The following is a 25,333-nucleotide window of genomic DNA, read 5'->3' on the forward strand; positions in this document are numbered from 1 at the left end:
CAGAGACAATAATCACTTTACAAAAGATTCAGGAACTTAACTTACATTGCTTCAGCCTTTTTCCTCCCACCCCCAAGGACATTCACCGCCGCACTCCTCTGACCACCGCTTTCGTTATTAAGTGGCTTAGTGAGGATGTTACTCTGCTTTAGAGAATGCTTTCCTGGAAACAAGTTCCAAAGAGTCTCTCTCCTCCTGCGTTCAATGTGTTCAGCATTCACTATCAGCTCTGGGATTTACCATGAACTCAGAAAAGTCTGTTCTCCCTTTCCATCAAAGATTAGAAAAGGTAGGGGTTTCTACAGTTGCAGTGAACTGGTTGCAGGAAATCCCTTTACCAAGAACGAACTCTGCTTCACTGGAATTAGATTCTCCCTATCGCTACTTTAAAGATTCTCACAGGTGTCAGGCCAGCATTAAAGGGAATCCACTAGTGACTCTGCAGCCAGCATTTTCTGTGCTCTGTCCTCTCCCAGGAGACTGGAGGCTTTTATCTGCTCTCAGTCAAGAAATACTCACTAGGCTGAAAGTCTACTGTATGCTTTTGGGAAAGCTGCACAGCTGGACGTAGAGGCTGAACAGCACCGAGATTTCTTTTCTAATCTTTTTCAAGTTCCACACTTCACACTGGGGGGCACTCGAGGGCTGATCATTACAGTACAGTATGTACAGTATGAAACTAGCAATATGAAAACCTATTTATTCTCCATCTAAGTTGTTGAAGGCAATTAATACTTTTATCTTCCTGTGTGCTTCATTGATGGGGTACATAAAAGGAGAAATGGAATGAATTCTCATATAATTTTAAAAAAAGAATCCATCTATAAAGTTACAGTCCCAGGAAAGAGGTGGGGCAGTCTACACGTTAGTCTCTTGCTTAGTGAATAATACAAAAGAGTTCTACGTGACTACAAATAAACAACAAGTCGCTGAGCTGCAGAGTAACAGACCACCAAGGGGTGCAGATCACATACCACAGAAACATCTAAACGCCTAATCACATTATTTATGCCTCAAAAAATTAATTTTACTTCCTGGCTTTTGCCTCAAGAAATTGTGGGCATCGAAAGAAACCCTAAAGCAAAAGCAGACAATTCAGAGATACTGTTACACACATGCGGACGCCACATCGAGGACAATTCTCACAGCAGCAAGATCAGTGCAGTTTTGCTGCTAGAAGATCGCAGCCCTGCGCTTCAGAGCTGAGCTCTTCTCTTACCGTGCTGCTCAGGCAGGCGACCTCGAAATACACGGCACAGCCAGGAGGACCACGTGCAAAAGAAGTCAGGTGAGAGAACGTAGAGCGTCACAGCAGAGCCCACTTCATACAGCATGGCACATGTAGAAAGATCTCATGCCCACTAGAAAGCCCTGCGTAAGCCTCTGGAGCCTAAAGTTTAGACAAGAATCTGCATTTCAGCAGCATCACGCTCAAGTGACACAGATACAGTATACCAATCACCAAAACCTAAGTCAAGCGTTAAGAAGATGATTCATGAACAAAAAGTTCTGCTTAACAGTACCCATTGCTTTCTAGGATCACTGCAACAAATTGTATTTGTCCAGACTGTAGAGCGTATTCAGTGTCGTTATCCCTATACATTACGCAACAGTCCCCAGAAACATTAAGAACCTGCTGGTCATCCCTCAAGGGAAGGAAGCAGTAGTTTAACAAAAAGCATACTTGCACTTATGGGGACTTATGGGCAACTTATGGGCACTTACGCACTTATGGGTAAATTTACAGGCACACGAAGACCACCATTCTTCCCTCCACTTCCCCCCAGCAGTTGTAACTGAACATTTTTTCAATTTCTCCTTCCTCATTTCAGTGTAAGGACTATGGGAACACACAGACTGTGGGAAAACAGTGACTGAGAACAAACAGCAGCAGAACAAACAGCATTGTCCTTGGTCAGCTCCAGGAGACAGCAGGTCTCCGCAAGAGCACATCTCCACCCAGACAACAGTGGTTATCCATGTCTGGATGCACTGCCTAGCCACACTGCCAGCAACGGAGCAATTATTAAAAGGATCAACATAACTTACTTGTGTTTTACATTCTAACAGAATTATTTATTATTAATGTTATCTTTTGTTTCCCTTCAAACAATGGGCCCTGTCAAGAACGGGTTAAAAACAAGCACACCGACACAACCTCCCCAGAGCCTTGCCAGCTGAAGGCGTGAGCCTCTGCCTCCTCAAGCACTGGAGACCAGCTCGATGAAGCTGGCCAGCTGAGAGTTCCCTGCTGTGGGCTCAAGTTTACAATTCAAAGTGACTATTTTTTGACAGATGTTAAGTTTCCGCATGAAGTTGAACATCATGCTATCATGTAAAAAGGCGAGAAAATACTTCAGCAAGGGCTTACTACAAAGCTGATGGATATGAGCATTTCTCCCAGTTCTCACACAGACCTGAGGTGTTTCAGCAATTATCGGTATCCATTCCTCTCTTTAGAGCTTCCCTGCAAGCAATCAGAACTAGATGCGATCTTTGCATGAAATGAATGAATGAATGAATGACAAAGACTCCTCAGCATGATAAGAGACAGTGCATCGGGGGTATTAGGATCAGGCTTTAATGCCCACAACCAGTCTCAGAGCCATGTTCGAGCCATAATGCATCTAGAACAAATACCAGTGCTACACAACATCAGCTGTCCAAGGGCTTGGGTCCCCACCCCCACCCAAAATATAACTAAAGAACAATGCAAAGATTAAACAGGTTAATTCTCTTCCTCTATCAAGAGAAAAACAAGTGTTTCTGCTCTCTATTTACAGCTATTCATAAACAAAGATACAACACATTCATCTGTAGAAACTTCCATTCAGGTCAGAGAAAACCCTTTTTAAACATTAACAAGTTACACCTCTTCAGCACTTCCTGTAAAATAAATATTACCTATAAAACGAAGGTAGTATTGTAAAGACAAAAAAAGAACTACTTCAGGAGGCATATCCCACTGACTTTGGGCAATACCCTCCTGGCAGCTCTTTCTGACCCAAGAGACTTTCTGAACCAACACCTACCACAGAAGCTGTTTTCCTTCTTCAGCTGTTAGCTAGCAGAGATCACTGTTCTTCTAACTCAAGATTGTTTCTCTAGAACAAGTGCACTTTCCACTCAACTTTCTTCCCCGAAAGGAATCACCTTAATGGTAAACTGCAGTGGCAGAGAATTTTATGTGTGTAATACCTCTGGAGAAACCAGCGTTCAAATCAAATCTTTACAGAACCAAAATATCTCGGCTGTCTATAGGAGATGCCGACACTTCAGAGGGACTCTCAAACTCACCACCTTCGCTTTCCCCTTCGAGTGAAACCCCAAGAAATTGAGGAAACCTGCGATCCATACGCCAGCTGCTTCTCCAAACGCCAGCACACACAGACCTTGCTACGCAGACCCTTTGCTTGCGCTCAGCTATCAAGCATCTAAGGTGCTGTCTGCACTTCCAGAGCAGTGAACGTCCCCAAGATACTGTCGCTGTGTCTGACGGCTGCTGGTGGAATCAAAGGAGGCTCCTCTTCTAAGGTCAGAGAAGATCGTGATATGGGCAAAAACAAGTGAAGAGGAAAGGCCAGTGGTGATTTGCACATGGCTGCAACAAATACGCAGCATAGTGCTTACACAGTGGAAAAGCAACAAAGGCCTCAACACCCTCTGCTATCACCTCACTAGTTCCTAGACGCTGAAGGCTGTACCCCACTCCCACATGGCAGAATAGCAGAGTCCTTTAGCTGATGGGCTCAGGTAAGGCAAGTAGAGAACAGCTAGAAATAACACTGCCAAGATATTAGAAGAGAACATAAATCGGTGACCTTATCCATAACTGCGTGACCATGGTGTTTCAGAACCCAAATGTAATACAGCAGCACCTTGTCCTGGTTCTCTGAGTCAAAGTGAACAGTGTTAACATCTCCCGAAAAGGCAAGAAAATGCCCTGCTTTTGCATTAAGTTTGCTTCAGCTTCTAGAAGATTACGTTCAGCGTCGTATCAATGTGGTCCAGTGGTGTTGAATAACTATTTCTCCCATTTGATTAACTGGGCTATCACAGGCAGAGTTTATGCACTGATCTGGGAAGCTGATAGCAAACAGGCACGTGGACGCTGTTCAGGTTCTCAGTCACAGGCGGGCTTCTGCCCTCAATTTCAGAACAGAGATTTCTCTAGATAGTGGGTTTTGGGAGCAATAAGCGAATGAGCTGATTTAATAGCTCTTTGCCTAACAGGAGACCTCTCACCATCCCCATCCTCCTCTTTGTCCCCTTGCGCTAGGTCTCTTCTACTACAATACAACCTTTCAGTGAACTCATTTAACTGATGGGATTGGCAAAAAGCCGGATGGTTTAGTGGCAGACCTGGGCAAGCCTGGGGCAGTGTGGGCTTTTGGTTTTTTTGTGGTTTTTTTTTTTTTTTGTTAAACTGTATCTGAAAGGGGCCAGACAGCTGCCACAGCTGGCAGAAAGCAAGCGGCAGGAGTGCATGCCAGGGCTGAGAGGTCCTGCCTCCGCTCCTGGCTTGCCCCTCCCCAGCATCTCTGATGACACTCTCTCCTTTAGGAAGGAGCACCTTCAGTTAAATTAAACTGTGTTTTTTAAGTAAGATTAAATTTAAGCTGCTTTAGCTCTGAATAATTCCAGATAGCATGTCTAGGTAGTTTTAATGTGGGTTTAAGAATCTTCTTCAAAATCTAATTCAGACTAGCGTTCGTGAGGTCCATTGTAGCCAGCTCTCAGTTTGTGCAAAGTGCCTGCAAAGTTAATGCAAGACTTGTGTGGTGTTACACACAGAGTCATTTAAAAGAAAATAAAACCAGAAAGGACCTCTGCAGGGTGTCTAGTCTAATTTTGTGCTCCAGTCAGGTCTGGCTTCAAAACTGTCTTGGATTTTGAAAATGCCCAGCCTGAGGAGAGGGATTACACATCATCTCAGTCAGTGCTCGACTGTTCCTGTGGTGAAAGGAAAGAGGCAACGGATAAAAGCTGTGCTTTAGATGGCAAGAAGGACCTTTATTTCTGTTGCAAATGCAGGGATTTCGGAACAAGGGATCAATACCTAGCTCTAGGCTATGGACAAAACTGTAGCTGGATCATCTTGAAATGTTGGTCAGGGCCTTGGTCCAGCTTCGACTTTCAGAAATGACGTGGTAAATTGAGACACGAGATTCTTGACCCTTCTTGGAGGCTTGATGGGGAGTTTGAGGGTGGCTAAAGTGTTTTCGGGTGAGCTAAAGCCAGTATCCTCTCTCTGTTCAGAGCCATTGCAATGGCGGGTGCCACACAGTGTACTCGTTAAGAGCAGTGACAGTTAGGCCAGTTTAAACGATCTCAGGTGGAGGGGAGGAGAGATGTGCCCACCTGAGAGCCGGGCGGCTGGTGGAAGGCCTCTGGGGCGGGGCCTACCTGACGTCACAGGGCCGGTGTAACTGCCCGAGTTGTCCTGGCAACAGTCATTACAACAATGAGCCACCAACGCTGCGGGCAGCCTGCCTCTCAAGCACAGCACACCGACAGGTAAAACTGATACCATTTGGACATGCAGAGACAATTTGGAATAGATTTACGCCCTAGCTAGCTGTCAGGACCGGAAAAAAGATTTTTCTTCACCTGTTAAGACAGGTTTAAAAGTTCCTGATACAACCATGCTTCTAAACGTGAACTAGCGCTTGGGCTCAACCTTTTCCAATGTTTTTATAGTTCTGGAGCCTCTCAACTCAGTTGCCTGGGACTTATACAGAATAAAATTACAGTACGTGCCACAAGTGATTCCTATCTGACGACCAAAGCGTGCATGACCCAGCCAGAAGAGGAGCTGCGCAATGGAAGTGCAAAGGTTATTAAACCTGATGGGCCATTTTTAGGTATGGCGGTGTTTCATTTTTTACTAGATGCCTGTATGTTTTTAAACTCAGTAATTCATTTTTTCAGGATTCTTGGGAAAGTCGGTGTGTTCAGAGATCTCTGATGTAGGTAGCTTGCTCTCATGTTACAGTCTGCTCGTGCTGCATTCAGACATTAGCCCTTTTTCCCCCCGAGAAAGCCTGCCAGTCGTTCCTCGTTCCCATATCGCTTGACTGGTTGAAATTTTGACCACTGAGGTGAGGGATTTTACCAGCCCATGCCCTGAAATTCTCTGGTTCAGTACGTAACGTTTTGTTTTTGTGACAGCACTTTTGAGGACCTAAATACTGTGCTAGGTCATTAGCCTGAATTTGTAATCTAAAAAAATTCACATTGAGGAAGTCTCATATACAAGTTCATAGGCTTTATAGGAAAAACTTTGCTTTCCACACTTGCTAATGCTGATTAAATTTTATTTATGTCTTGGCCATCAGTAAGCAACTGCTACCACAAGACCATGGTTGGTTTTCAAAAAAAAAAAAAAAGTTAAAGTAAGGCAGTGCTGGCATGGGAACATGGATTTCATCATTTTCCACAAAACAGAAAGCATTTAGGTGGTATTGTTTGTTATTAAACTGCTCTGAGTACCGTTTTCCTGAGGAGCCTGGAGCTGGCTGCAGAGAGGTGCAAGGTGAGCATCCCCTTTCTAGGCACTCAGTGGTACGGGCAGCGGCGGTCCTGCCCGCAGCAGCGAGCTGAACCAGGTACATCCATCTTCATTACGTAAAACAGGCTCTCACTTGGCTGCGGCCGCAGTCGTCCGCCAGCACGGACATCCCTGGCAGCGATGGTACAACGCTTGCTCTGCCTCAGCAGGGCATTTGAAGCCAGCTTTGTCACAGCTTTTTGGAGATACAACACTAAGTGTGTGTGGTCTTGACACTAAGGCAGCTCAGCACGGGTTGATACAGGGACATGGAGTGGGGACTGCTTCCCCTGTATTGTCTAAACTGCTCTTTAACCCAAGCGTGAGAGGAGCCACTTTCATGTATTTCAAAACTTCTCCTTGGGGAAGTTCTATTTTACATGTGAATGATCTGCATGATTCCTGTTGGTGGTTTAAATAGATCTTAAGCGAATATTTAACATTAAATAAATGGGGTCTGAAGATTGACAGTAGGACAGTTAGGATATTTGGGGGCACTTTTGTTTCAGACTGGCGTTGAGGAGGCTCAGGTAGGACAGGTCTTGTTGCTGGTAGGTCACGGGGGTGACTCTGCAGCGTGCTTCGTGCAGTACAAATCAGGAACTGCGGTTGTTAATCATGTTAATGCTTGGTTATGTTCTCCATTATTCTTTTTAAGGGATTCAGAGACATGACTTTAGGGGGTGTTTTGTTTGAATGCTGGTTACACCATCAGCTGTGCCGGGGGGGGCGGGGTGTGTATCTACACAGAAATTAACGTGTCCCGATGTTTGTAATGCATTCAATTTAAAACTGCTAAGTTCACACTGTTCAAAAAATGGAACTGTGTGCATTTGCATGATTAGGTTTCTTCTTGAAAACCAGAAGGGCAAAGTCCAGGGAACATGCAGGGTGCCAAGGTTATAAAGGTTTGGCCTCCACTGCAAAACCGAAACAAATTCCTGCTACTCCTGAGGACAAGCAGTACCTAAGCACAGCTCAGTCTCTGTGTGTCTGATGGAGAGAGCAAGCTCCAGATTTTCTCACCAATACTCATTAAGTGTCCCTCATGTACCAAACGTGAGCTGTTGGTTTCAAAAAAATAGCTGCTTTGTGTCACATCCTCTGTTGGATTGCAAACAGGTTTTACTACAATGATTTTCTATAACATTCTGATAATTTTTTTTTTTTTTTTTTTTTTTTTCCTGCCTGATAGCAGAGCAAGGAGCTCAGGTCTTTTTCTGGAAAGCTGAGATTCAGCTCGGGTAGTGTTGTTTTTAAATTCTGGATGCGTTGCTTGCGCACACTTGCATTGTTCCTCCAGTTGAGAAACACATCTTTTTGTAGAGTTTGATCCAAAATGCTGTGCAGGCCATGTTTTAAAACTTCTCCGGCCTTGATCCCAAGAACTGTTAAATTTTGGGTGTACTGTTGCTGACAAACCTGGGGTTATTTAACAAGAGGGGAACATTTCAGCTTAAAATGTGGTGTAAGTTATGGTAGCTCAAAAGTGATCAACACCAAGTGTTGGTAGTTTCTTTAAGCAGTGATGTGATTAATTGTATAGACTTGTTCTCCCTAGGCATTAACGGGGGATCCTTTAGTTATATGGAAGACCTTTGCATCACACTTGGGAGTACTCTCCTGAAAAAAATGCCCGATTTTGAGTATTCAGTGCTTGAGCTTATAAACTGGAAAAATAATAAAAGCACCATGTATATAAATAATCAGTAAAGCCCTCCTACCGGTATCACTCCCCAGTTGTTTTAATACTGAATATTTCTTTGTTAATGCCCAGCTCGATGCAGCTTTGCTACCTGTATTCTTATAGATCTTGAAATGCTAACTTAAGTCATTTTTAGAGTTTATCTGGCTTGGTAAAGTCTTTAAAACAACTTTCTTGTCTTCTGCCAATCTCCCACATCATTCTCTTTTTTTTTCTTTTTACCCTTATTTCAGGAAGAAAAGCACAGGTCAGAAAAGCGCCACAAAAAATTCCAGATCCTGTGCCTGTGAGGAAGAGATCAACGCCCATGAACCCTGCAAACATAATAGGGAGGACTTGCACACAGAATGTGGTTTGTCGGCGGCCGTACAGGGATAGGGTGATTCATTTGTTGGCACTGAAGAATTACAAGAAACCAGAGTTACTCACTCGCTTGCGGAAAGATGGTGTCTACCAAAAGGACAAGAATTGCCTTGGAATGATCCTTCATCAGGTGAGATCATAGAGTTTGTGCCAGAAATTTTTCCTTCCTGCTATTCTTTTCAAAATAATTTTGAGCTGTGTCACTTCAGTGTTTAAATCAGAAAATAGTAAACAACTTAATGCTTCTTGTTGAAGTTTTTCAATAAACTTCATGCAGATGCCCCAAACTGCAAGTCAGTGTGAGGAAAGGAAAGACAGATGAAAAAATTCTTGGCGAGTGGTTTTGTTTTGCTAGAATGCCAGGCAATATTAACTATTTCTAGCTTTGTTTCTCCTAATGTCTTATTTTTTCCCTCTCTCTTTTACTTGGACTGCTTAGTTGAGAGAAGTTGACTGTGCGTTCTCTCAATTGTGTGAAATAGTTTGTCATAGTACTTCATGGTTTTTGTGACGAGTTTATGTGAAGAGAAATTTGGTAACTGCAATCGCATAGGTTAGTACTTCGTTTGAACGTGGCTGGTGGCCTGTAAGTGGTACTCGACTTCCCTTGGGATCTGTCGGAGTTGCAACCAAGGGAAGGGTGTTCCAGCGAAATCGTAAATGCTAAAGGTGGTGGTCCGATTTTGAGCGTATTATTTCTTTGCTATCATGTGGACTGTGTCTTTACCTTCCTTGAAACTTTTTTTTATTCAGTAGCTTTTCCAGTGCTCCTTTAAGTTCCACCTGTATTTCTTTATCGCATCCCTCAAAATTATTGGTAAGTCTATAACGTTGTGTAGGTGAAACTTTTAAGCTGCGTGTTCAAGAGCGTCACTTATTAATTTGCTACAAAAACAGTTCAGAAAAGGCTTCTTAAAGTACCGTAAGATGCAGTGGCTCCTCCCTTACTTTTCAAACACTCCCTGTACCCACCGACTGTGGCTGAATTAGGCACGTATTAATGTGTGAAGTAGGAATATTTCCTACTTGTCTAGGAAAAAAGTGTTTGGGAACCTCTTAAAGTGAGCAAAATTCAACATTTATACAGCTTTGGTTGATCCTACACTGAATTCTAAAACCTCATTCCTTGAATATGTTAAGTGTTATTGTTTTGTTTCCCCAGTGCGATGGTAGTTGTTTTTTTTCCACCCCGAAGACAGACACAATTTAATGACAGCCATGTTCTTACATACAAATTGAAGTAGTCAATCTATATTTTAAGTTGGTTATAAAATTCTAAAAGCTCAGCTCCCTAGAGCGTGAAAGGTGCAAAAACTTCCTCTTGTCCCATTATGCTTGGCAATGTTTAAGGAGACTTTCCTGGAGTCTGTTTCCTGTATGTGGTGTGAACCTCAAGGAACCAGTACCTCAAGGTACTGGTTTGCATCAGAAATGGTCGTGTTAGCAACGCTACACCCTGAGAAGCCTTGCTCATGTTTTTCTTAGCTCTGTAATGAGGGTTTTTTTTGTACAAATCTAAAATCAGCAGCCTGAACTTGCTAAGATCTGATATGCACAGATTTGCTTCTCTTAGAATACAGCTTTAGTTGTTTTTAACAAGCGAATTACTGTTTAAGGGTATCTTTGTTACTTTTAATTGTTTTTTTAGATGGGGACAGACAGACGTGGACACAGGCATGAATTTGCAGTATTTACCATGTTTTAGAGGAAAAAAAAATAGGCTGAGCTGAAAAGTGGTGGTGGTGTGTTGATGAGTAGTTATTCCACATTTTGTGTCAGGCAAAGAGAGATAGTTTTGGGGGTTTTCCCTGAAACTCTGAACAGGTGTCAGGTGATGAAGTCTAAACCAGCACTTTAGGTGTCAATGATCTCAAGGGCTTTTTAGCTCATTTTAACCTTTTGAGTATACTTTGCATTTTTCTTAAGGAAGCTATAAGCCCATTTTATTTTCAAAGGTATAGAGCGAGGCGTGCACACAAGCCTCTCGTGACAATACTGAACCCTGCGTCTGCAGAAGGCAGAGCACATCTGGCCTGCACACCTCCCCTTAAACATTTCAGCACTAAAATATCGTTAGACATGAGTACAGTTACTTTTTTCCCAGTTGGTAAAACTTTGATATGGCTTAAAACTAATGGGATAGATGAAGAATTCATCTTTGTACCAGAAGTACTTGTCTAGCGCTAGTTAGGTTATCAGGTACAACTGTTCAGTAGACAGATACAGTTTCTTGTGGCTCAGGCACTTGAGAAAGAAAAGCAGTTCTGTTTCTCAAGACAAATGACGACACAGCGCGTTCATTAATGTGATGATGGAAAACAGGCGTTGTTCCAAGCACAGTCTGTGCTCTGCCATTGCCGTATAGCTGTGTACAACCAAAGAACAGCAGGTGTCCTCCTGAAGTTGAACAAATCTGAATTTGTATGTGGAGATAGTGTTCTTCAGTTCTTAAAACAAAACAAAACAAAACAACAAAAAGCCCCAAACAAAAAAAGGCAAACAAAAACCCCCACAAAACAGGCCTCTCAGCATATTTCATGCAGTGAATATTTAAAGTTTTGGCATAGTTTGCCTTGATTCCCAGTGCTGTATTACAGACCCCTGGTGCAGAGAGAGGTTTGCAGCAGTTTGGGATTTTCTTACCTTCAAATTTCTACATCCCAAGTTGACCACATTTTTAAAAATTGGTGCTCGTTACATGAGAGCTACTTGGATCTTCACATCTAAAAAACCTGGAAAACTGGTGTGTGATTCTGTTTTCAACTTTTATTTTACTTTGCAGTACCAATCTTATTTCTGCAGTGTGCATTTAGGTATCACGAACATTTATTTTCTTAAATGTCTGCCTATAGGTAGCCAGCCTGAATACAAAGGATAATTCTTACAGTCTGAAGGATCATCTGTTTAAAGACATTCAAAAAGATTGGCCTGGATACAATGAAATCGATAAACAGTCATTGGAGTTAATACTTTCTAGGTAAGTTCAGTCTCTAGGGGAAGGAAAATTGCCATTTAAAAAACTTGTTCTGGGAAATGAATGTCTGTCTTCCCTATAATGAAAGAGCTATGACATAGACATTTTTTGCCTTGTAACCTGAAATGTTGGGTCATGCTTACAGAAAATTAAATTCATCTGAGGATGCCCCCAGCACCAGTCATTCGGGATCTCCTGTAACTCCCAGTAAAGATGGCCCATCAAATGCTCAGGTATTTTGTACTTTTTTTATCATTATTTACAGTGTATTAAGATTTATCACACTTTACACTGATGTAAAAGTTGTGATGTGAAGCACTAATATTGTCTTAAACACATGAAAAACTGAAGCATTTCTCTTTGATTGGACGTTTCTTCCTTTTAAAGGCGGTTGCACTGTCAAGGACTGCAAAAAAACTTAGTCACGTAGCTTTAAGGGCTGCTACATTTAGTGTTCTGTATTTCAGAATGTTTATTAAAATACTTAAGATAAGATGGGAAGCACAGAAAGCCTTTCACCACTGAGCTATTTACATTTACACAGAGGAGGGAGGGCACACCTCTGTGTTTCCCTAACTTTCTTTCAGAGCATGAAATGGTGCAGGTCCCAGGGACCTCTTCCCACCTGCCTCCCTACCCACAGAACCCAGATTTATTCCAACAGGGTGGCACAGAGCCGTGCCTGGGGCTCCCGGCCCAAGCTGCCGCTTGTACATCGACGTGAGCAGCGTGCGCTTGCTAGAGGAGAGGATGTGAACCAGCTGGAGAGCAGCTGGGACAACAACTGCAGCAAAACTGGGGGGTTTACCCGTTCTTATCGGCTTTGCACATCACACGCTCTGAGAAGCATGCCGCTGCGTGCTTCTCGGGGCCGCTTTAGGACATCGCGTGGCTGTGTGCCAGCAAAAGCTGACTCTTCGCCTGGTGTGTCCGAACGGAAATCGGTGCCTAAACGGTACCAACCTGACCTCCTCGTTTTGGTGAAGCCTTTGCTAGAGCTGCTGAAGAGAGTGTCTTTCTCCCAAAGCCTTTTAGCTGTAGGTTTGAAGAACGACTTGTTAATCATAAAATTAGAAACCAAGGATGAAAGAAACCATGTATGTAGCTGCAGTACTTCCTCGCTTGACAGCTAGTTTTGGAGAAGAAAGATGTGTTTTCAACAATTGCCAGTTCAGAACTGTTCCTTTTCCAGAACGGGAGCAAAACTTAGTTCTGCTGGTTTTTACGGGTTTTTTTCTTTATTATCACAGAAAAGGGTCTTGGATTCCTCTTTCATCGGTCCTCTGAACAAAAAGAAGAGGATCTCTCGCCTGGGCAGTGGAATCCCGTCCCCGCTCAGAGAGCGCTTGTCTGCCTTCAGGGAGAAAGCCGCTGCCGCCCCTCCGCCGTCTCCCCGCCCCACGACCACCTCCATTCCCGCTCCTCACCCGCTGCCTGGGGCGCGCCTTCACGCTTCCAACCTGCCAAAACCTGCCAGCTCCACCTCCCCCAGCACCCCTGAGGGGCAGGGGACACAAAACCTGCCCATGGACAGCTTCAGTCCTAATAGCACTAAGGCCTGTGAGGACCAGCAACAAAAATACACCTCTTGGAGTTCTTTGGGGATCCCAGAGCCTGCCGGGGTGCAGGTGAAGCCTCCTAAGTCCACAGGCAAGAAGCTTCACCAACTGCCCGAGAAGGTAAAAGAGCGTAAGGAGAAGCATGAAGGCAAGATGCAGCACACTGTGAGTGTGAGCATGGAGGAGAAAAACCTCAGAAAAGAAGAAACTGCCGAGCTGAGTACATCCTCCTGTTTGGATTCGGGTGAAGGTATTAATACGCTGCTTTTCCTAACTCCTGTATGGGTAACCGTGGTGCAAAGAGACCTGTAAAACGAGGGACTGGAAACACAAATGGTCTATTTTTTCACTTGGCTTTGCCATTATCCCTACTCTATGGTCATGAAGAATCCATATTGGTTTTCCGCTGTTGTATTACCTTGTAAATGTTAGTTCAAACAGAACAACATCAAAAAGCAGAAGCTGTTCTGCTGGAAGCTTATCTAGAATTTGGTTCATTTTTAAGAGTTCTCCCTCTGTAGTACAAAAATCGTTAGAAAGAAATCTGAAATGGATTGCTGTAGGGCAGAAACTGGTTAAAAGGAAGAGCTAGGAACTAGAAAAACACAAGGAATGGAGTTTCGTTTTTCCTTAATTTCCAGTAAACTGACAGTTCACTGAACTTACTCTGCTTCTTCCATGAGCCAGTTTTAAGGTCTGCGAGCTGCAGATAAAACCTGTCACTGGTTTATGGCATGCTGGCTTACTGAAACACATAGATCAGACTTAAATGTATTTCATCGCGTATCACAATGCAAGGTTCATCAGCCTCTGCCTTTTCATGGAGAGCCTAAAAGCTGCATAAACTGGCATGAGGTTTGCTGGAGTTTTGGTCTGAACTGTGCTGTGAGCTCCTCTCTATCTGCAGAATTTATTACTTCCAAAGATGTACAAACGGTGTGCACTGAAAATGGTATTGAAAAGATAAACAGCAGCCCTCGGAGAATACTTGATTTCTTGACACACACACACAGAGAGTAGGGCAGAGTTCAGTTCCTTTGTTAAGTCTGTGTGTTGTCCAATTTCAGAGGTTTGACGTGCAAATGAGAAGTCAGGTTTAGCCCTTTCCTATCACAGCCCAGAGGCGTGTTTGGACTAGGCAGGGTGCCTCTCTGAAGTGCTGTTGTGCTTGTAGACAAGGGTGCTTTGAGATGCTCTTCTCACTTTTACCCTGGACATACTACACAGTGCCCACGTGGCTTGGGATTTCTTTGCAAATATTTGTGCTTTGAGATATTTATGAATTTATATACAGGTGAGGGTCTTTCTGCAGATGCCAGTAACGAAATTCTGAACAGCTAGGGAAGGAAAAATCTGCACTGCATTTCAAGTTGGTGCTTACACTGAGCCATGTCAACAAACACACCTGAATTTTTGGAAATGAAGCGCTCGCAGTGAAACTGTTCACCTAAGTTGTATTGTACATACCGCGACCGTTAATATTGCTGTTTGCATTTCTCTCAAATGTTGTTCCCATTTTTACACCACTTTTTCTACTCCTGCTGTACTGCGTAATAATTTTAATACTAAAAGTAAAAGAATAGAGTAGAACATCACATGATAGTTCTTTTTTCCCCATGACCTAAAGCTCGGAGAGCTTAGAGATTGCAAGAACAGTTGAGCTTTAGCAGAAATACTGTGTTTAAGCAGTGGCAGTGGAAGCAAACAAAGAATATATAGGACTGTGTGTTTTTTAACTGCAAGACCCCCGATGAAAAGCAGAGAGAGATTACCAAGATCTTGAGTGTTCCTCCGTGTTCCAGCTAACTTTTCCTTATGGCCGCTATTTTTCTTATTTATCAAAAAGTCAGGAGGCTCCTGAAATATTCCTTTAAAAAGAGGGACTAGAGATTAAGTGTACCGTGCTCTCATAATGCCGTTTAAAAGAGCAAAAGAGCAATTTACAAGTGCAAATAACTTTCAAAGCCAGTTTTGCCACGTTATTGAGGAGCAAGTCTTTGTTGCAGGTCATTGAAGCCTGAATGCCGGGAACCTATATACAATGCTCCTGACTTTCCTGCTTAGAGTGCTGAAATTAAATCTGACCTTGGATATCTGTAATTGGCAGGGAAGGAGGGATAAAAACATGGCATGAAAAGAACTTCAGCTTTCTGCTCTATTTCTTGCTGGAACCTGGACGTTGAGATACAGCTATATCTACATAGATACAGATACATCTCAAGCTGTTGTCTTTTGTGCAGCCACATCTGTTGCTGCATAATTTGAACGGCTGTGCAGACGCCACATCGTGTCTTCAAATAAGAAAAGCTGACCTTGGGTTAATACTGCGGTAGCGCAGAACCTGTAGAATAAAGTAGCCGTGCCCTCTTTCTAAAGCCCGGTACTGCCTACTATGGAGAAGGTCATGTGAGCCCTATTATTAACTTACAGAGCTTATTCCAAGTAATTTACTGTGAGAATAAAACTCTAAAGGACTTTTTCAAGCCCATTAAGCTGGTATTGTTTGGCTATATTAAAAATCTGCTTACCGCAAGTGTCAAAATTCTGCTTTTCTGTAGGAGTTGAAGAAACTTGCACTGCCTCCACAGGTTCTCCTTCAGCAAGCCAACCACCAGACTACTTCACGTGAGTAAAATAACAATTAGCTTTCTTGCCACTCATTGAAGCAGATGAAAAATCACCTATAAAAACTCTCGTTTAGCTACAAAATTGAGAATTGACCAAAATGTAGTTTTAGAATAATGACAAGTTCCTTCAAGTTACCCAGCTGCCTCATTCAACTACCTGCAAGTTTTACAGTCTGAGGGTGTCCCTTAATTATTGCGGTGCGAAAAGAAGCCATAAAAAGTATTTTTAATACCCTTTAGAAGAAGACGTAAAACATTTAATTTCATTCTTCTTCAAGAACACCATGAGAAAGGAACATGAACCTGCGCTGTTTTCTTTTTAGAGGCAAGGCAAACCAGGAGGAAAGCTGAATGCTAGAATCCATAAATTTGAACACCTGTCCTGCACTTTCACTGCTTAGTGCATTCTAAGGTGGAAAGTGGGGAGGGAAGGTAGCAGACTTTAAAGTCCAGAGTTACAAAGCCTATATGTGAGCTAACGGGAGTTAACCGTCAAAGTTATTTCTAAAGCTTTGATGTAAAATGGTCACTGGCTAACTTGAAGCTGCAGCAAAATATCCAATTTCACCGCAGAAATGCAGACCAAGGAGCTAGAGAAAACAGGAGAACCTCAGTTCAGATTTTAACTTTTACCTGCTTAATTTTGACTACAAAGCAAGATAAAAATACATTAAACTTGCATGTGAAAGGTAACATACCTACAGTGACTGCCATGTTGCAGTCTGTAAAACTACAGAAGGGCTTCCTGGTGAGTTTACTTTTGGCTCCTGAACAAGTTGTCAAACATCAGATTGACATTTCCAAAAAGCTGAAATTTACCTCCTCTATAAAAAAGCTTTTCATCCGTGACAAGTGTTAAAGAACTTGCTTTAAAATGAAATACCTCTAATACCAGAATCATTTGGTTGCCTAAATAGTTTTTGACAGTATCAAAACTTTCCTAGGAGGAGGATTTGTCTTTACCGTTGCAAAACAGGGAAATAGCTTCTGCAAATGCCCAGTGTCTGGGCTTTTCCCCCACTGTTTTACTGGTGGCCTTTTTTTAAAAATGCGAAAGTTGAAGGAGGCCGCAGCGGAATAATTGTGGAATAACGTGGTCAGCGCCACCTGAATTTCTAATAAAATGCGCTTTTTTGGGGGAGGATGGGCACAGTGGGGAGCAGTCTAAAGCTCTTTCCTCGGTTGGAAGGATGAGTTTGAGAAGGTTTTGAGGGGCCTTCGGTGCTCAGAGTTGGAACGAGCACCCCGACAGGTAAAGCCAGGACGAGCCCGACACTTCCTAGCAGCGCAATTGCCCAGCCGCAGCAGCGGCGCTGAGCCCATGGTCGTGTCTGCGGTGCAGGAGAGAGGGAGAAGTGTGTTAAAACGCTGCGAATTGCCAAGTTCAGCAGCTTCTGTCAGAGGAGTAACATCAGCAAGGGAGGTCAGGCCTCCGCCTAGCGCTTGAACTTCGGAGCATCTTCTGCCTGTGCTGAAGCAGACGGCATGGCAGCGCTGTGCGTCTCACTTACTCTGTTAAGTGATGCTCCACGGAAAGACTGAAATAAGTCTGGCCCTGCAGGGAAGCAGTTTAGTGCTTCACGTGTTAGGCTGAGAACTCAAACCGATGTTTAATTCTCGGCCTCTGCTGGGTGCCAATGAAGCGATCCAGCTCCCCGCTGTCTGCTTCCCATTCAGCTGAGGGCAGGGATACTGAGGAGAAAGGTTATTTGATGTAATCTAGTATTAAAGTCAGATGCCAATAGCCACTGTTAAAAGTTTAAAAAAAAAACCAACACAAAACCACCACCACCAAAAGACCAACCAACCAACCAACCAAAACCCAAAAACCCCAAAGAAACCTTCATGCAAGGTTTCATGAAGTTGGTTTAGTTCTGACTGGGATTAAAAACCTTAACAAAGACTTCCCTGTGAAAGGAGCAACATCTGGAGCAATCTCACAGATAATCTACTGGCCACAGTGTCCTGGAAAAAAATTAGGGTGTGCTGTTTCAGACTGATCACTACAGAAAGATTGAAACCTGAGAGCACCTACAATTTGATCCAGTTTAAAGGACTTTGGTAGTTTATTTCAATTTCTCTTCCTGTCTAAGTGCTCTATAATTCATGAGTATAATCACAGCTTTAGCATAAAGATACTTTCCATCTTAGTCTAAAGAAAGATGCTGAGAGTAAAGGAACTCAAGCTTTTTAGGCAAAGCTTAAGGAAGAGCTAGACAAACCAAACAGATTCACCTTTCTCCCCACTTCTATCCCCATTTCTTGCCTCTGCGCACGCCTACATTGCGAGTGCTCTGCTGGGCTCTACTCCTGTGCTCAACTCCTGCTGTGGGATGTAACTGTGCACAAGCTTCACAGGTCCTTCCCAAAATGCTGGGGGGCACCTGTAGTTTTCTTTTAAAAACCATCCAGCACTCTAACCAGGTGCCTCTGGCCTGGGATACATCACTGAGCAAAGTTGTCATCTGCATTGGTGCAGACTTTCAAGTTGTTAAAGTTTTACTGCTCATTAAAATTAATCTAAAGGTGGTTTGAAGGATTTGTCCCCGTGTGGAGGTGCCTGCGTCACCCAAAGAGAACAGGGTCTTTAGGCTAGGAGGACCAGAAGCACTGGTGTGACAGCGGTGGGAAGTCCTATCTATTACTCGCATTCCCGCTTCATCTTGGATTTGCATAATGACCTTGTTAAATCTGCTCCTGGTGATTTGAGGGAGAGGGGAATGAAGAAACTTTCAACCGCTTCAGTGGCTTTAAGCATTTAAGGGTTTTTCCCTCCTTAGGAGGTGATGTGATGGGTTTTCTTTTTGTTTCAGACCTCTCTGCAGTTTGTTTGTGTTGCTGTATTGCAAGTGCCTTAGTTGAATGGACAGCAATGGAACTGGTGTTCCCTAAAATAATAAAATGTTATCATTAACTATGCTTGGCTGTTAGGTTTTTGGCTACATTGGTGCCTATCTGACTGCATCCAACACTGTAAATGTAGTCCCTTCCAAAAATGTAATGGAAATGAATTTTCAAAAGTAAATATAATCTAATTAACTTCTCCCTTCATAGAAAGAGATTATAATCTAGCAGTTTCTCTTCTCTCTCTGAAGCTGATGCATTTATTGATCCTTCTATATGTGAATGATTGCTTATGTTTTCTAAGTATGCTACGCCTTCCTTGTGCACCTTGTGAATGACACTCTAAGAAGTAAAATATTAGCAAACAGCTCTCACAGAAATATGGTAGATTTCTGTCATTACCTAAACGCTTTCCCTTGGAGCACGTGTGCTTACTTGTAGAAGCAGTCAGTCACGTAGTTAACTGACTTAAAGCTTGGGTGTCTGTGCTTGATATTCATTATGTCCTTGGTGTGAAATTGCATGTGTGCTTATTTTTGCGCCAGAAAATACACAGCCATAGTCTCATACGAGCAACGCCAGCGTTACAAGAATGACTTCTGTGCAGAGTATGATGAATACAGGAACTTGTATGCTCAGATGGAGAGTATCAGCCAGAAATTCAGGAGTCTTGATGCACAACGGCACATGCTTTCTCCAGGTTCCAAAGAATATAAGGTAAAGAAGGATAAAACTGTGAGGATTGTGTTTCATCTCCCTCTTATCCCTTCCAAAAGCCCACATTTTCAGCACAGGCAGACCTTTCAGTATATATATCTGTTAAATTATATGGACGTGGTTTTAAAACGAACATCTGAGACTGAGTAACCGGTCGCAGGGCTGGAATTGCCAGACTGGCTCATGCCTCGCTGTCGAGGCGTGGGGGTGCTGCGGTGCTGTTACACAGACCGGGGAGAAGATTGGTAGCGCGTGGAAACCAGCAGCTGTAATGCCAAAGCTTTCCCGACCCTCTGTTTCCCATGGTTTTATACACTTAACTAAACCTGCAGCCACAGGTTACCCATCTTCCTGATGCTAGCTATGATTCTAGCAGAGAAGGGTGTTAAAAAACTGATACTCTGGCCTTCCATGCAGACTTCTCTGATTTGGACATACAAATTCCTCATGTTCAGTACCAGAATTCTTTAATTCTGTGTGCACGCTGAGGAGTCTTGGCTGGCGTTTTTTTAGTTTTTGGTCAGATTGCAAGTGTATTTGTGAGCAGAAGGAGTATTTTATTATGGTACTGCTCAACTAGACAAAGGGAAACCTTTTAGAATGGGCATACATCCTCAGACCCTGTGTGGGCTAGCCCGGATTTTTGAAGCTTGAAAAAACCCTGCAAAAAGTTGTTCAGCCCTCAAACTCCACCTGTCTGAGCTGTCTGCGAACAGACAGCAGCGTGAGCGACTTGTCAAAGGGAATCGTCAAACACATGCCCCTTTTGTTGCCTATTTACACGTTTAATTGCAGATTTGGGGTGATGTGGGGGGATGGGAGGTTATTTTTGCATTTTCTGGTAGTAGTGAAATGTTCTTCATGTTGTCTTCATGTTTGTTTGTTTGTTTGTTTGTTTTTTCCTTGAAGATGCTTTGTGAGGAAGTCTTCGAAGAGTACCGAAAGTTAAAAGAGGTATGTGTAACACCAGATTTGTGGGAGGTAGTAATCACTGAGCCTGGCTCAAGGGTATTTTTAAGCAAAGGACATGAAATATTCAACTCTGCAGAAACGTTTTCATGCCATGATTTTCTTTTTATCTTATCTTTACAGTCTAGCCCCAGCTACTTTGAAAAGAAGTGTAGATGCCAGTATCTCCACAGCAAGCTGTCTCACATTAAGAAACTAGTAGGGGAATTTGACAAACAGCAACAAGAGTTATAGCACTAGTCTCCTGCCTCGACCAGGACACGTGAATGGACAGAAGCTTATTTATTTAAAACTTAAGATTAGTTTCTCTAAGATTCTAAAAGGTAGCATTGAACTTTTTTGTTACAGAAGTTTCCGTATTAGCAGAATTAACTACTTTTATTGTTGTTGATGTTGCTTACATGTGTATTTAAAGCTGCTTTTTCTGGTCCCTTCTTTTCTTCAAGATTTTTGTTTGTCCATTGAATTAGTTTTAGCAGTAGATAACTGGGGAGCCAGTACCTTTACTATGACGTTGTGCGCATATTAAGAAAAAGTTGTAGCAAACTGAAATGCTGATGGATAGATGTAAGGCTGTTTTCTGACCTTTCTTGTTAATGCAAACTCTTTGCCTTAAATGGTAGAAGGTTTAGAAATTAGCAGAAAACAAAAAAATCACATTGTTTTGGAGGGTTAAAGAGGCACGTAGATGTGCAGTATACAGGGCATTTTGTGACAAAAGAAACTCGCCCCTGCAATTTAAACTCCCCGTTGCAGTGGCTGGTTGCCTTAAGGTGTTTGGTTGTGTATATTTAGTGTAGTTAAATCATGAGCTGCACTGCTTCCCGCTTTGCCGAAGCACCTGGGAAGCACTACGTGGCCTATCGGTGTCTGGAAGCGTGTGCTTGTACCGCGTGTGTGCGAGAACGTGTGGGTGTGAGCGTGTGCGATGGGGAAAAAAACCAAGCTGCTACTCTAAGTAGGCCAAACGCTCAGGTTAAAACAACTGACGAGTGTTGCTGTAGGCTTTTTCCTACAGAATTGCTACTTGTGTTCTGGAAGGTGGGAGCATTTCCATTTCGGTCATTTGTCAGCTTTAATAATACTGGGGAAATTGATACTTTACCAAAATGAAACAGGTATATAGTTTGGGGGCAAGATTATGGAATTAGACATGTAGGTTACCTATTTATATACTACTTAAAGTATTTTTTGAAGAGAGATATGCAAAGAAGCTATTGCCTGCATGAAATAGGTATTTAAAGATTTTTGTCCTGGGTGCCAAGAAGACAACAAAGAGGAGATGTATTTAACTATAAAATGATGTGATCACCAAACAGCACAAGCTTTCATTTCATGAAGTTTTTTTGTTTATTTTGATGCAAGCCATTGCTTACTTTATCAGGTGAAAACGCAGGTTATTTGGTCAAAACTGAGCAAAATCTTTGTGTGTCTTACTGTGTTTGTGTTTTCAACGCATTGCCAATTGAAGAGGGAAGCATTATGTTTACAAATCTGATTTTGGACCTTTTGCCAAAGTTTTGGTAGTATTGCTGATAGACAGAAAAAACTGTTGTATTATCACTGTAAACCAGAAAATGTCTGACTGCCAGAAAACATGCATTCAGGTAAATGGGAGCGATGGAATTTTTGCCTTAAATTTCTGCGTTCAGAGACGATACGTGTTTGTGAAGACGGCATAGCGAGGAAGGCGCATCCCTTTCTGCTGCCTGCCAGCGATAGTGGTGTTACCGACGGGAGACCAGGCTGACTCTGGGTCCCTTGGATTAGCACAGCTGTTTTCCCTCCGCATTTCAAGTGGCGAAATGAAGGGCAGATGTCTTGCTCCCTGTTAAGAACCGAGTTCATCTGGGTTTAACAACTGCATTCGGTCCCCAGCCTGCGCACGCAGGGGCTGTTAATTTCACTGCAGTTCTGCTGCCCGCGCGCTGGGGGCCCAGCTTTCAACCTAGAGACAGAGCTGCTGCTCAGATTAAAACGGTGGGAAGATCCTGATGTTGGGACCCAGTTTGGCAGTTGTTGGCTTTTTACCTAAACTGTGTGCCCGGGTCTGACGTTAACCGCCAGGACGGGACAAGCCGCGCTGCTACAACCGTCTCGACGGCTGGCGATCACCCGCAGTGCTGTCACTGTAGAACTGAGACCCGGTGCAGCTAACTGATTTACCCCCCGTCCCCTTTTGCCATCGCGCGCATCTTCTGGTTTAGAGGCCGTGTACGTGTTGCCGCTGGAGGTTAGCGCTACTTCAGAGGTCCCGCGCCGCAGACCACCATCAGACCGGACAAGCTACTGTAAAGGCCTTAATCGAAGGCCTTAATACCTCCTATTAAAGCCAAGTTGTCTTAAATAAAAGAGTCATTGTGTGTCTAACTACCCATGCAGCTCCTTGAGAAATTTTAGGAGACTGTATTCACCTCACATCCTTCCCTTTTGCATGAAGCAGGGAGGGAGGAATCATCCTTCTCGAGCAATACTGCTTGCAAACTAAGTTTTCATGCATTGCATTAGTGGCATTCACTACTGGCAGACGCCTTGCTACTTAAAAAGTTACTGTCTTCACAGCGCTATAGAGGTACTTGAGGTGGCTACAATTAAACTGTGCGAGTTTGATTACATATGCAGGTTTTCACCAGCTGAGAATCTAGCTCATAGTGACAAGATCTATAAAATCAGCAACAGGAAGAATGGGAAACTCAGTGTTTTGTAAAGCACGACATTGAATAGGCTATTTGTGAATGGTCACACTGAACACCTTGTGCTTTATCACCCATTATTTATTTTAGTGTGAGGTGACTTAGCCCACATGGATATTGTTAAAATGTGTTTTACTCCCTAAATTCCTTCACAAACAGTGTGAAGCACATTGCATGTTACCCCTCCACGGAGGGAGCGTTCCAAAATAAACAAAGATCTCCTTACATCAAAAAACAAAAGCACCTTCAAAGAAATCTTTCCTGTTGCTCCATCTTAGCTGTTGTCAAATGGGAAGGAAAAGCAAAAAGAAGAGCAACAAGTTTTCCAGCAGAGCTTGAAGAACTAATTCAGGGCCAACGTGTACCACTTCAGTCTGAACCTGGCTCCGTATCAAATCCTGTTCAAATTTAAGTAGCGTGCTCGCTTTCCTAGTGACTTTCACCCAACACTTGTCTTTTACAGTAAAGCTCTAGTTCTAAAGTAGCCTTTCATCTTTGTCGTATTAGCCACAGTTTTAGCTGCCTACAGAACAGTCGTTCTGTACCGTTTCCACTCCTGTTTAGTATTACCAAAAGTTTTGTTTTCTTCTTTTGGCAGTGCAAAAGAAGTACACTTGATTTTGTTTCCAATTTCCTAAGAGAGGGCTGTGATCAGAGACAATAATCACTTTACAAAAGATTCAGGAACTTAACTTACATTGCTTCAGCCTTTTTCCTCCCACCCCCAAGGACATTCACCGCCGCACTCCTCTGACCACCGCTTTCGTTATTAAGTGGCTTAGTGAGGATGTTACTCTGCTTTAGAGAATGCTTTCCTGGAAACAAGTTCCAAAGAGTCTCTCTCCTCCTGCGTTCAATGTGTTCAGCATTCACTATCAGCTCTGGGATTTACCATGAACTCAGAAAAGTCTGTTCTCCCTTTCCATCAAAGATTAGAAAAGGTAGGGGTTTCTACAGTTGCAGTGAACTGGTTGCAGGAAATCCCTTTACCAAGAACGAACTCTGCTTCACTGGAATTAGATTCTCCCTATCGCTACTTTAAAGATTCTCACAGGTGTCAGGCCAGCATTAAAGGGAATCCACTAGTGACTCTGCAGCCAGCATTTTCTGTGCTCTGTCCTCTCCCAGGAGACTGGAGGCTTTTATCTGCTCTCAGTCAAGAAATACTCACTAGGCTGAAAGTCTACTGTATGCTTTTGGGAAAGCTGCACAGCTGGACGTAGAGGCTGAACAGCACCGAGATTTCTTTTCTAATCTTTTTCAAGTTCCACACTTCACACTGGGGGGCACTCGAGGGCTGATCATTACAGTACAGTATGTACAGTATGAAACTAGCAATATGAAAACCTATTTATTCTCCATCTAAGTTGTTGAAGGCAATTAATACTTTTATCTTCCTGTGTGCTTCATTGATGGGGTACATAAAAGGAGAAATGGAATGAATTCTCATATAATTTTAAAAAAAGAATCCATCTATAAAGTTACAGTCCCAGGAAAGAGGTGGGGCAGTCTACACGTTAGTCTCTTGCTTAGTGAATAATACAAAAGACTTCTACGTGACTACAAATAAACAACAAGTCGCTGAGCTGCAGAGTAACAGACCACCAAGGGGTGCAGATCACATACCACAGAAACATCTAAACGCCTAATCACATTATTTATGCCTCAAAAAATTAATTTTACTTCCTGGCTTTTGCCTCAAGAAATTGTGGGCATCGAAAGAAACCCTAAAGCAAAAGCAGACAATTCAGAGATACTGTTACACACATGCGGACGCCACATCGAGGACAATTCTCACAGCAGCAAGATCAGTGCAGTTTTGCTGCTAGAAGATCGCAGCCCTGCGCTTCAGAGCTGAGCTCTTCTCTTACCGTGCTGCTCAGGCAGGCGACCTCGAAATACACGGCACAGCCAGGAGGACCACGTGCAAAAGAAGTCAGGTGAGAGAACGTAGAGCGTCACAGCAGAGCCCACTTCATACAGCATGGCACATGTAGAAAGATCTCATGCCCACTAGAAAGCCCTGCGTAAGCCTCTGGAGCCTAAAGTTTAGACAAGAATCTGCATGTCAGCAGCATCACGCTCAAGTGACACAGATACAGTATACCAGTCACCAAAACCTAAGTCAAGCGTTAAGAAGATGATTCATGAACAAAAAGTTCTGCTTAACAGTACCCATTGCTTTCTAGGATCACTGCAACAAATTGTATTTGTCCAGACTGTAGAGCGTATTCAGTGTCGTTATCCCTATACATTACGCAACAGTCCCCAGAAACATTAAGAACCTGCTGGTCATCCCTCAAGGGAAGGAAGCAGTAGTTTAACAAAAAGC

At 43.1% G+C, this 25,333-nt stretch overlaps 1 protein-coding gene across 1 annotated transcript; it reads left to right on the forward strand.

Moving 5' to 3' along the window:
- The first annotated feature begins 5,464 nt into the window (after positions 1 to 5,464).
- Positions 5,465 to 20,542, forward strand: LOC141938210 (RNA polymerase II elongation factor ELL2-like). The gene is made up of 10 exons (XM_074856880.1): positions 5,465 to 5,517; positions 5,701 to 5,864; positions 8,489 to 8,748; positions 11,471 to 11,595; positions 11,738 to 11,825; positions 12,843 to 13,401; positions 15,710 to 15,776; positions 19,168 to 19,339; positions 20,249 to 20,293; positions 20,432 to 20,542. The coding sequence occupies exons 1-10, from the start codon at positions 5,465 to 5,467 to the stop codon at positions 20,540 to 20,542; spliced, it is 1,644 nt and encodes a 547-aa protein (XP_074712981.1).
- The last annotated feature ends 4,791 nt before the right edge of the window (positions 20,543 to 25,333 follow it).

This window comes from Strix uralensis, chromosome Z, assembly GCF_047716275.1.
Source record: "Strix uralensis isolate ZFMK-TIS-50842 chromosome Z, bStrUra1, whole genome shotgun sequence".
NCBI classification, from domain to species: Eukaryota; Metazoa; Chordata; class Aves; order Strigiformes; family Strigidae; genus Strix; species Strix uralensis.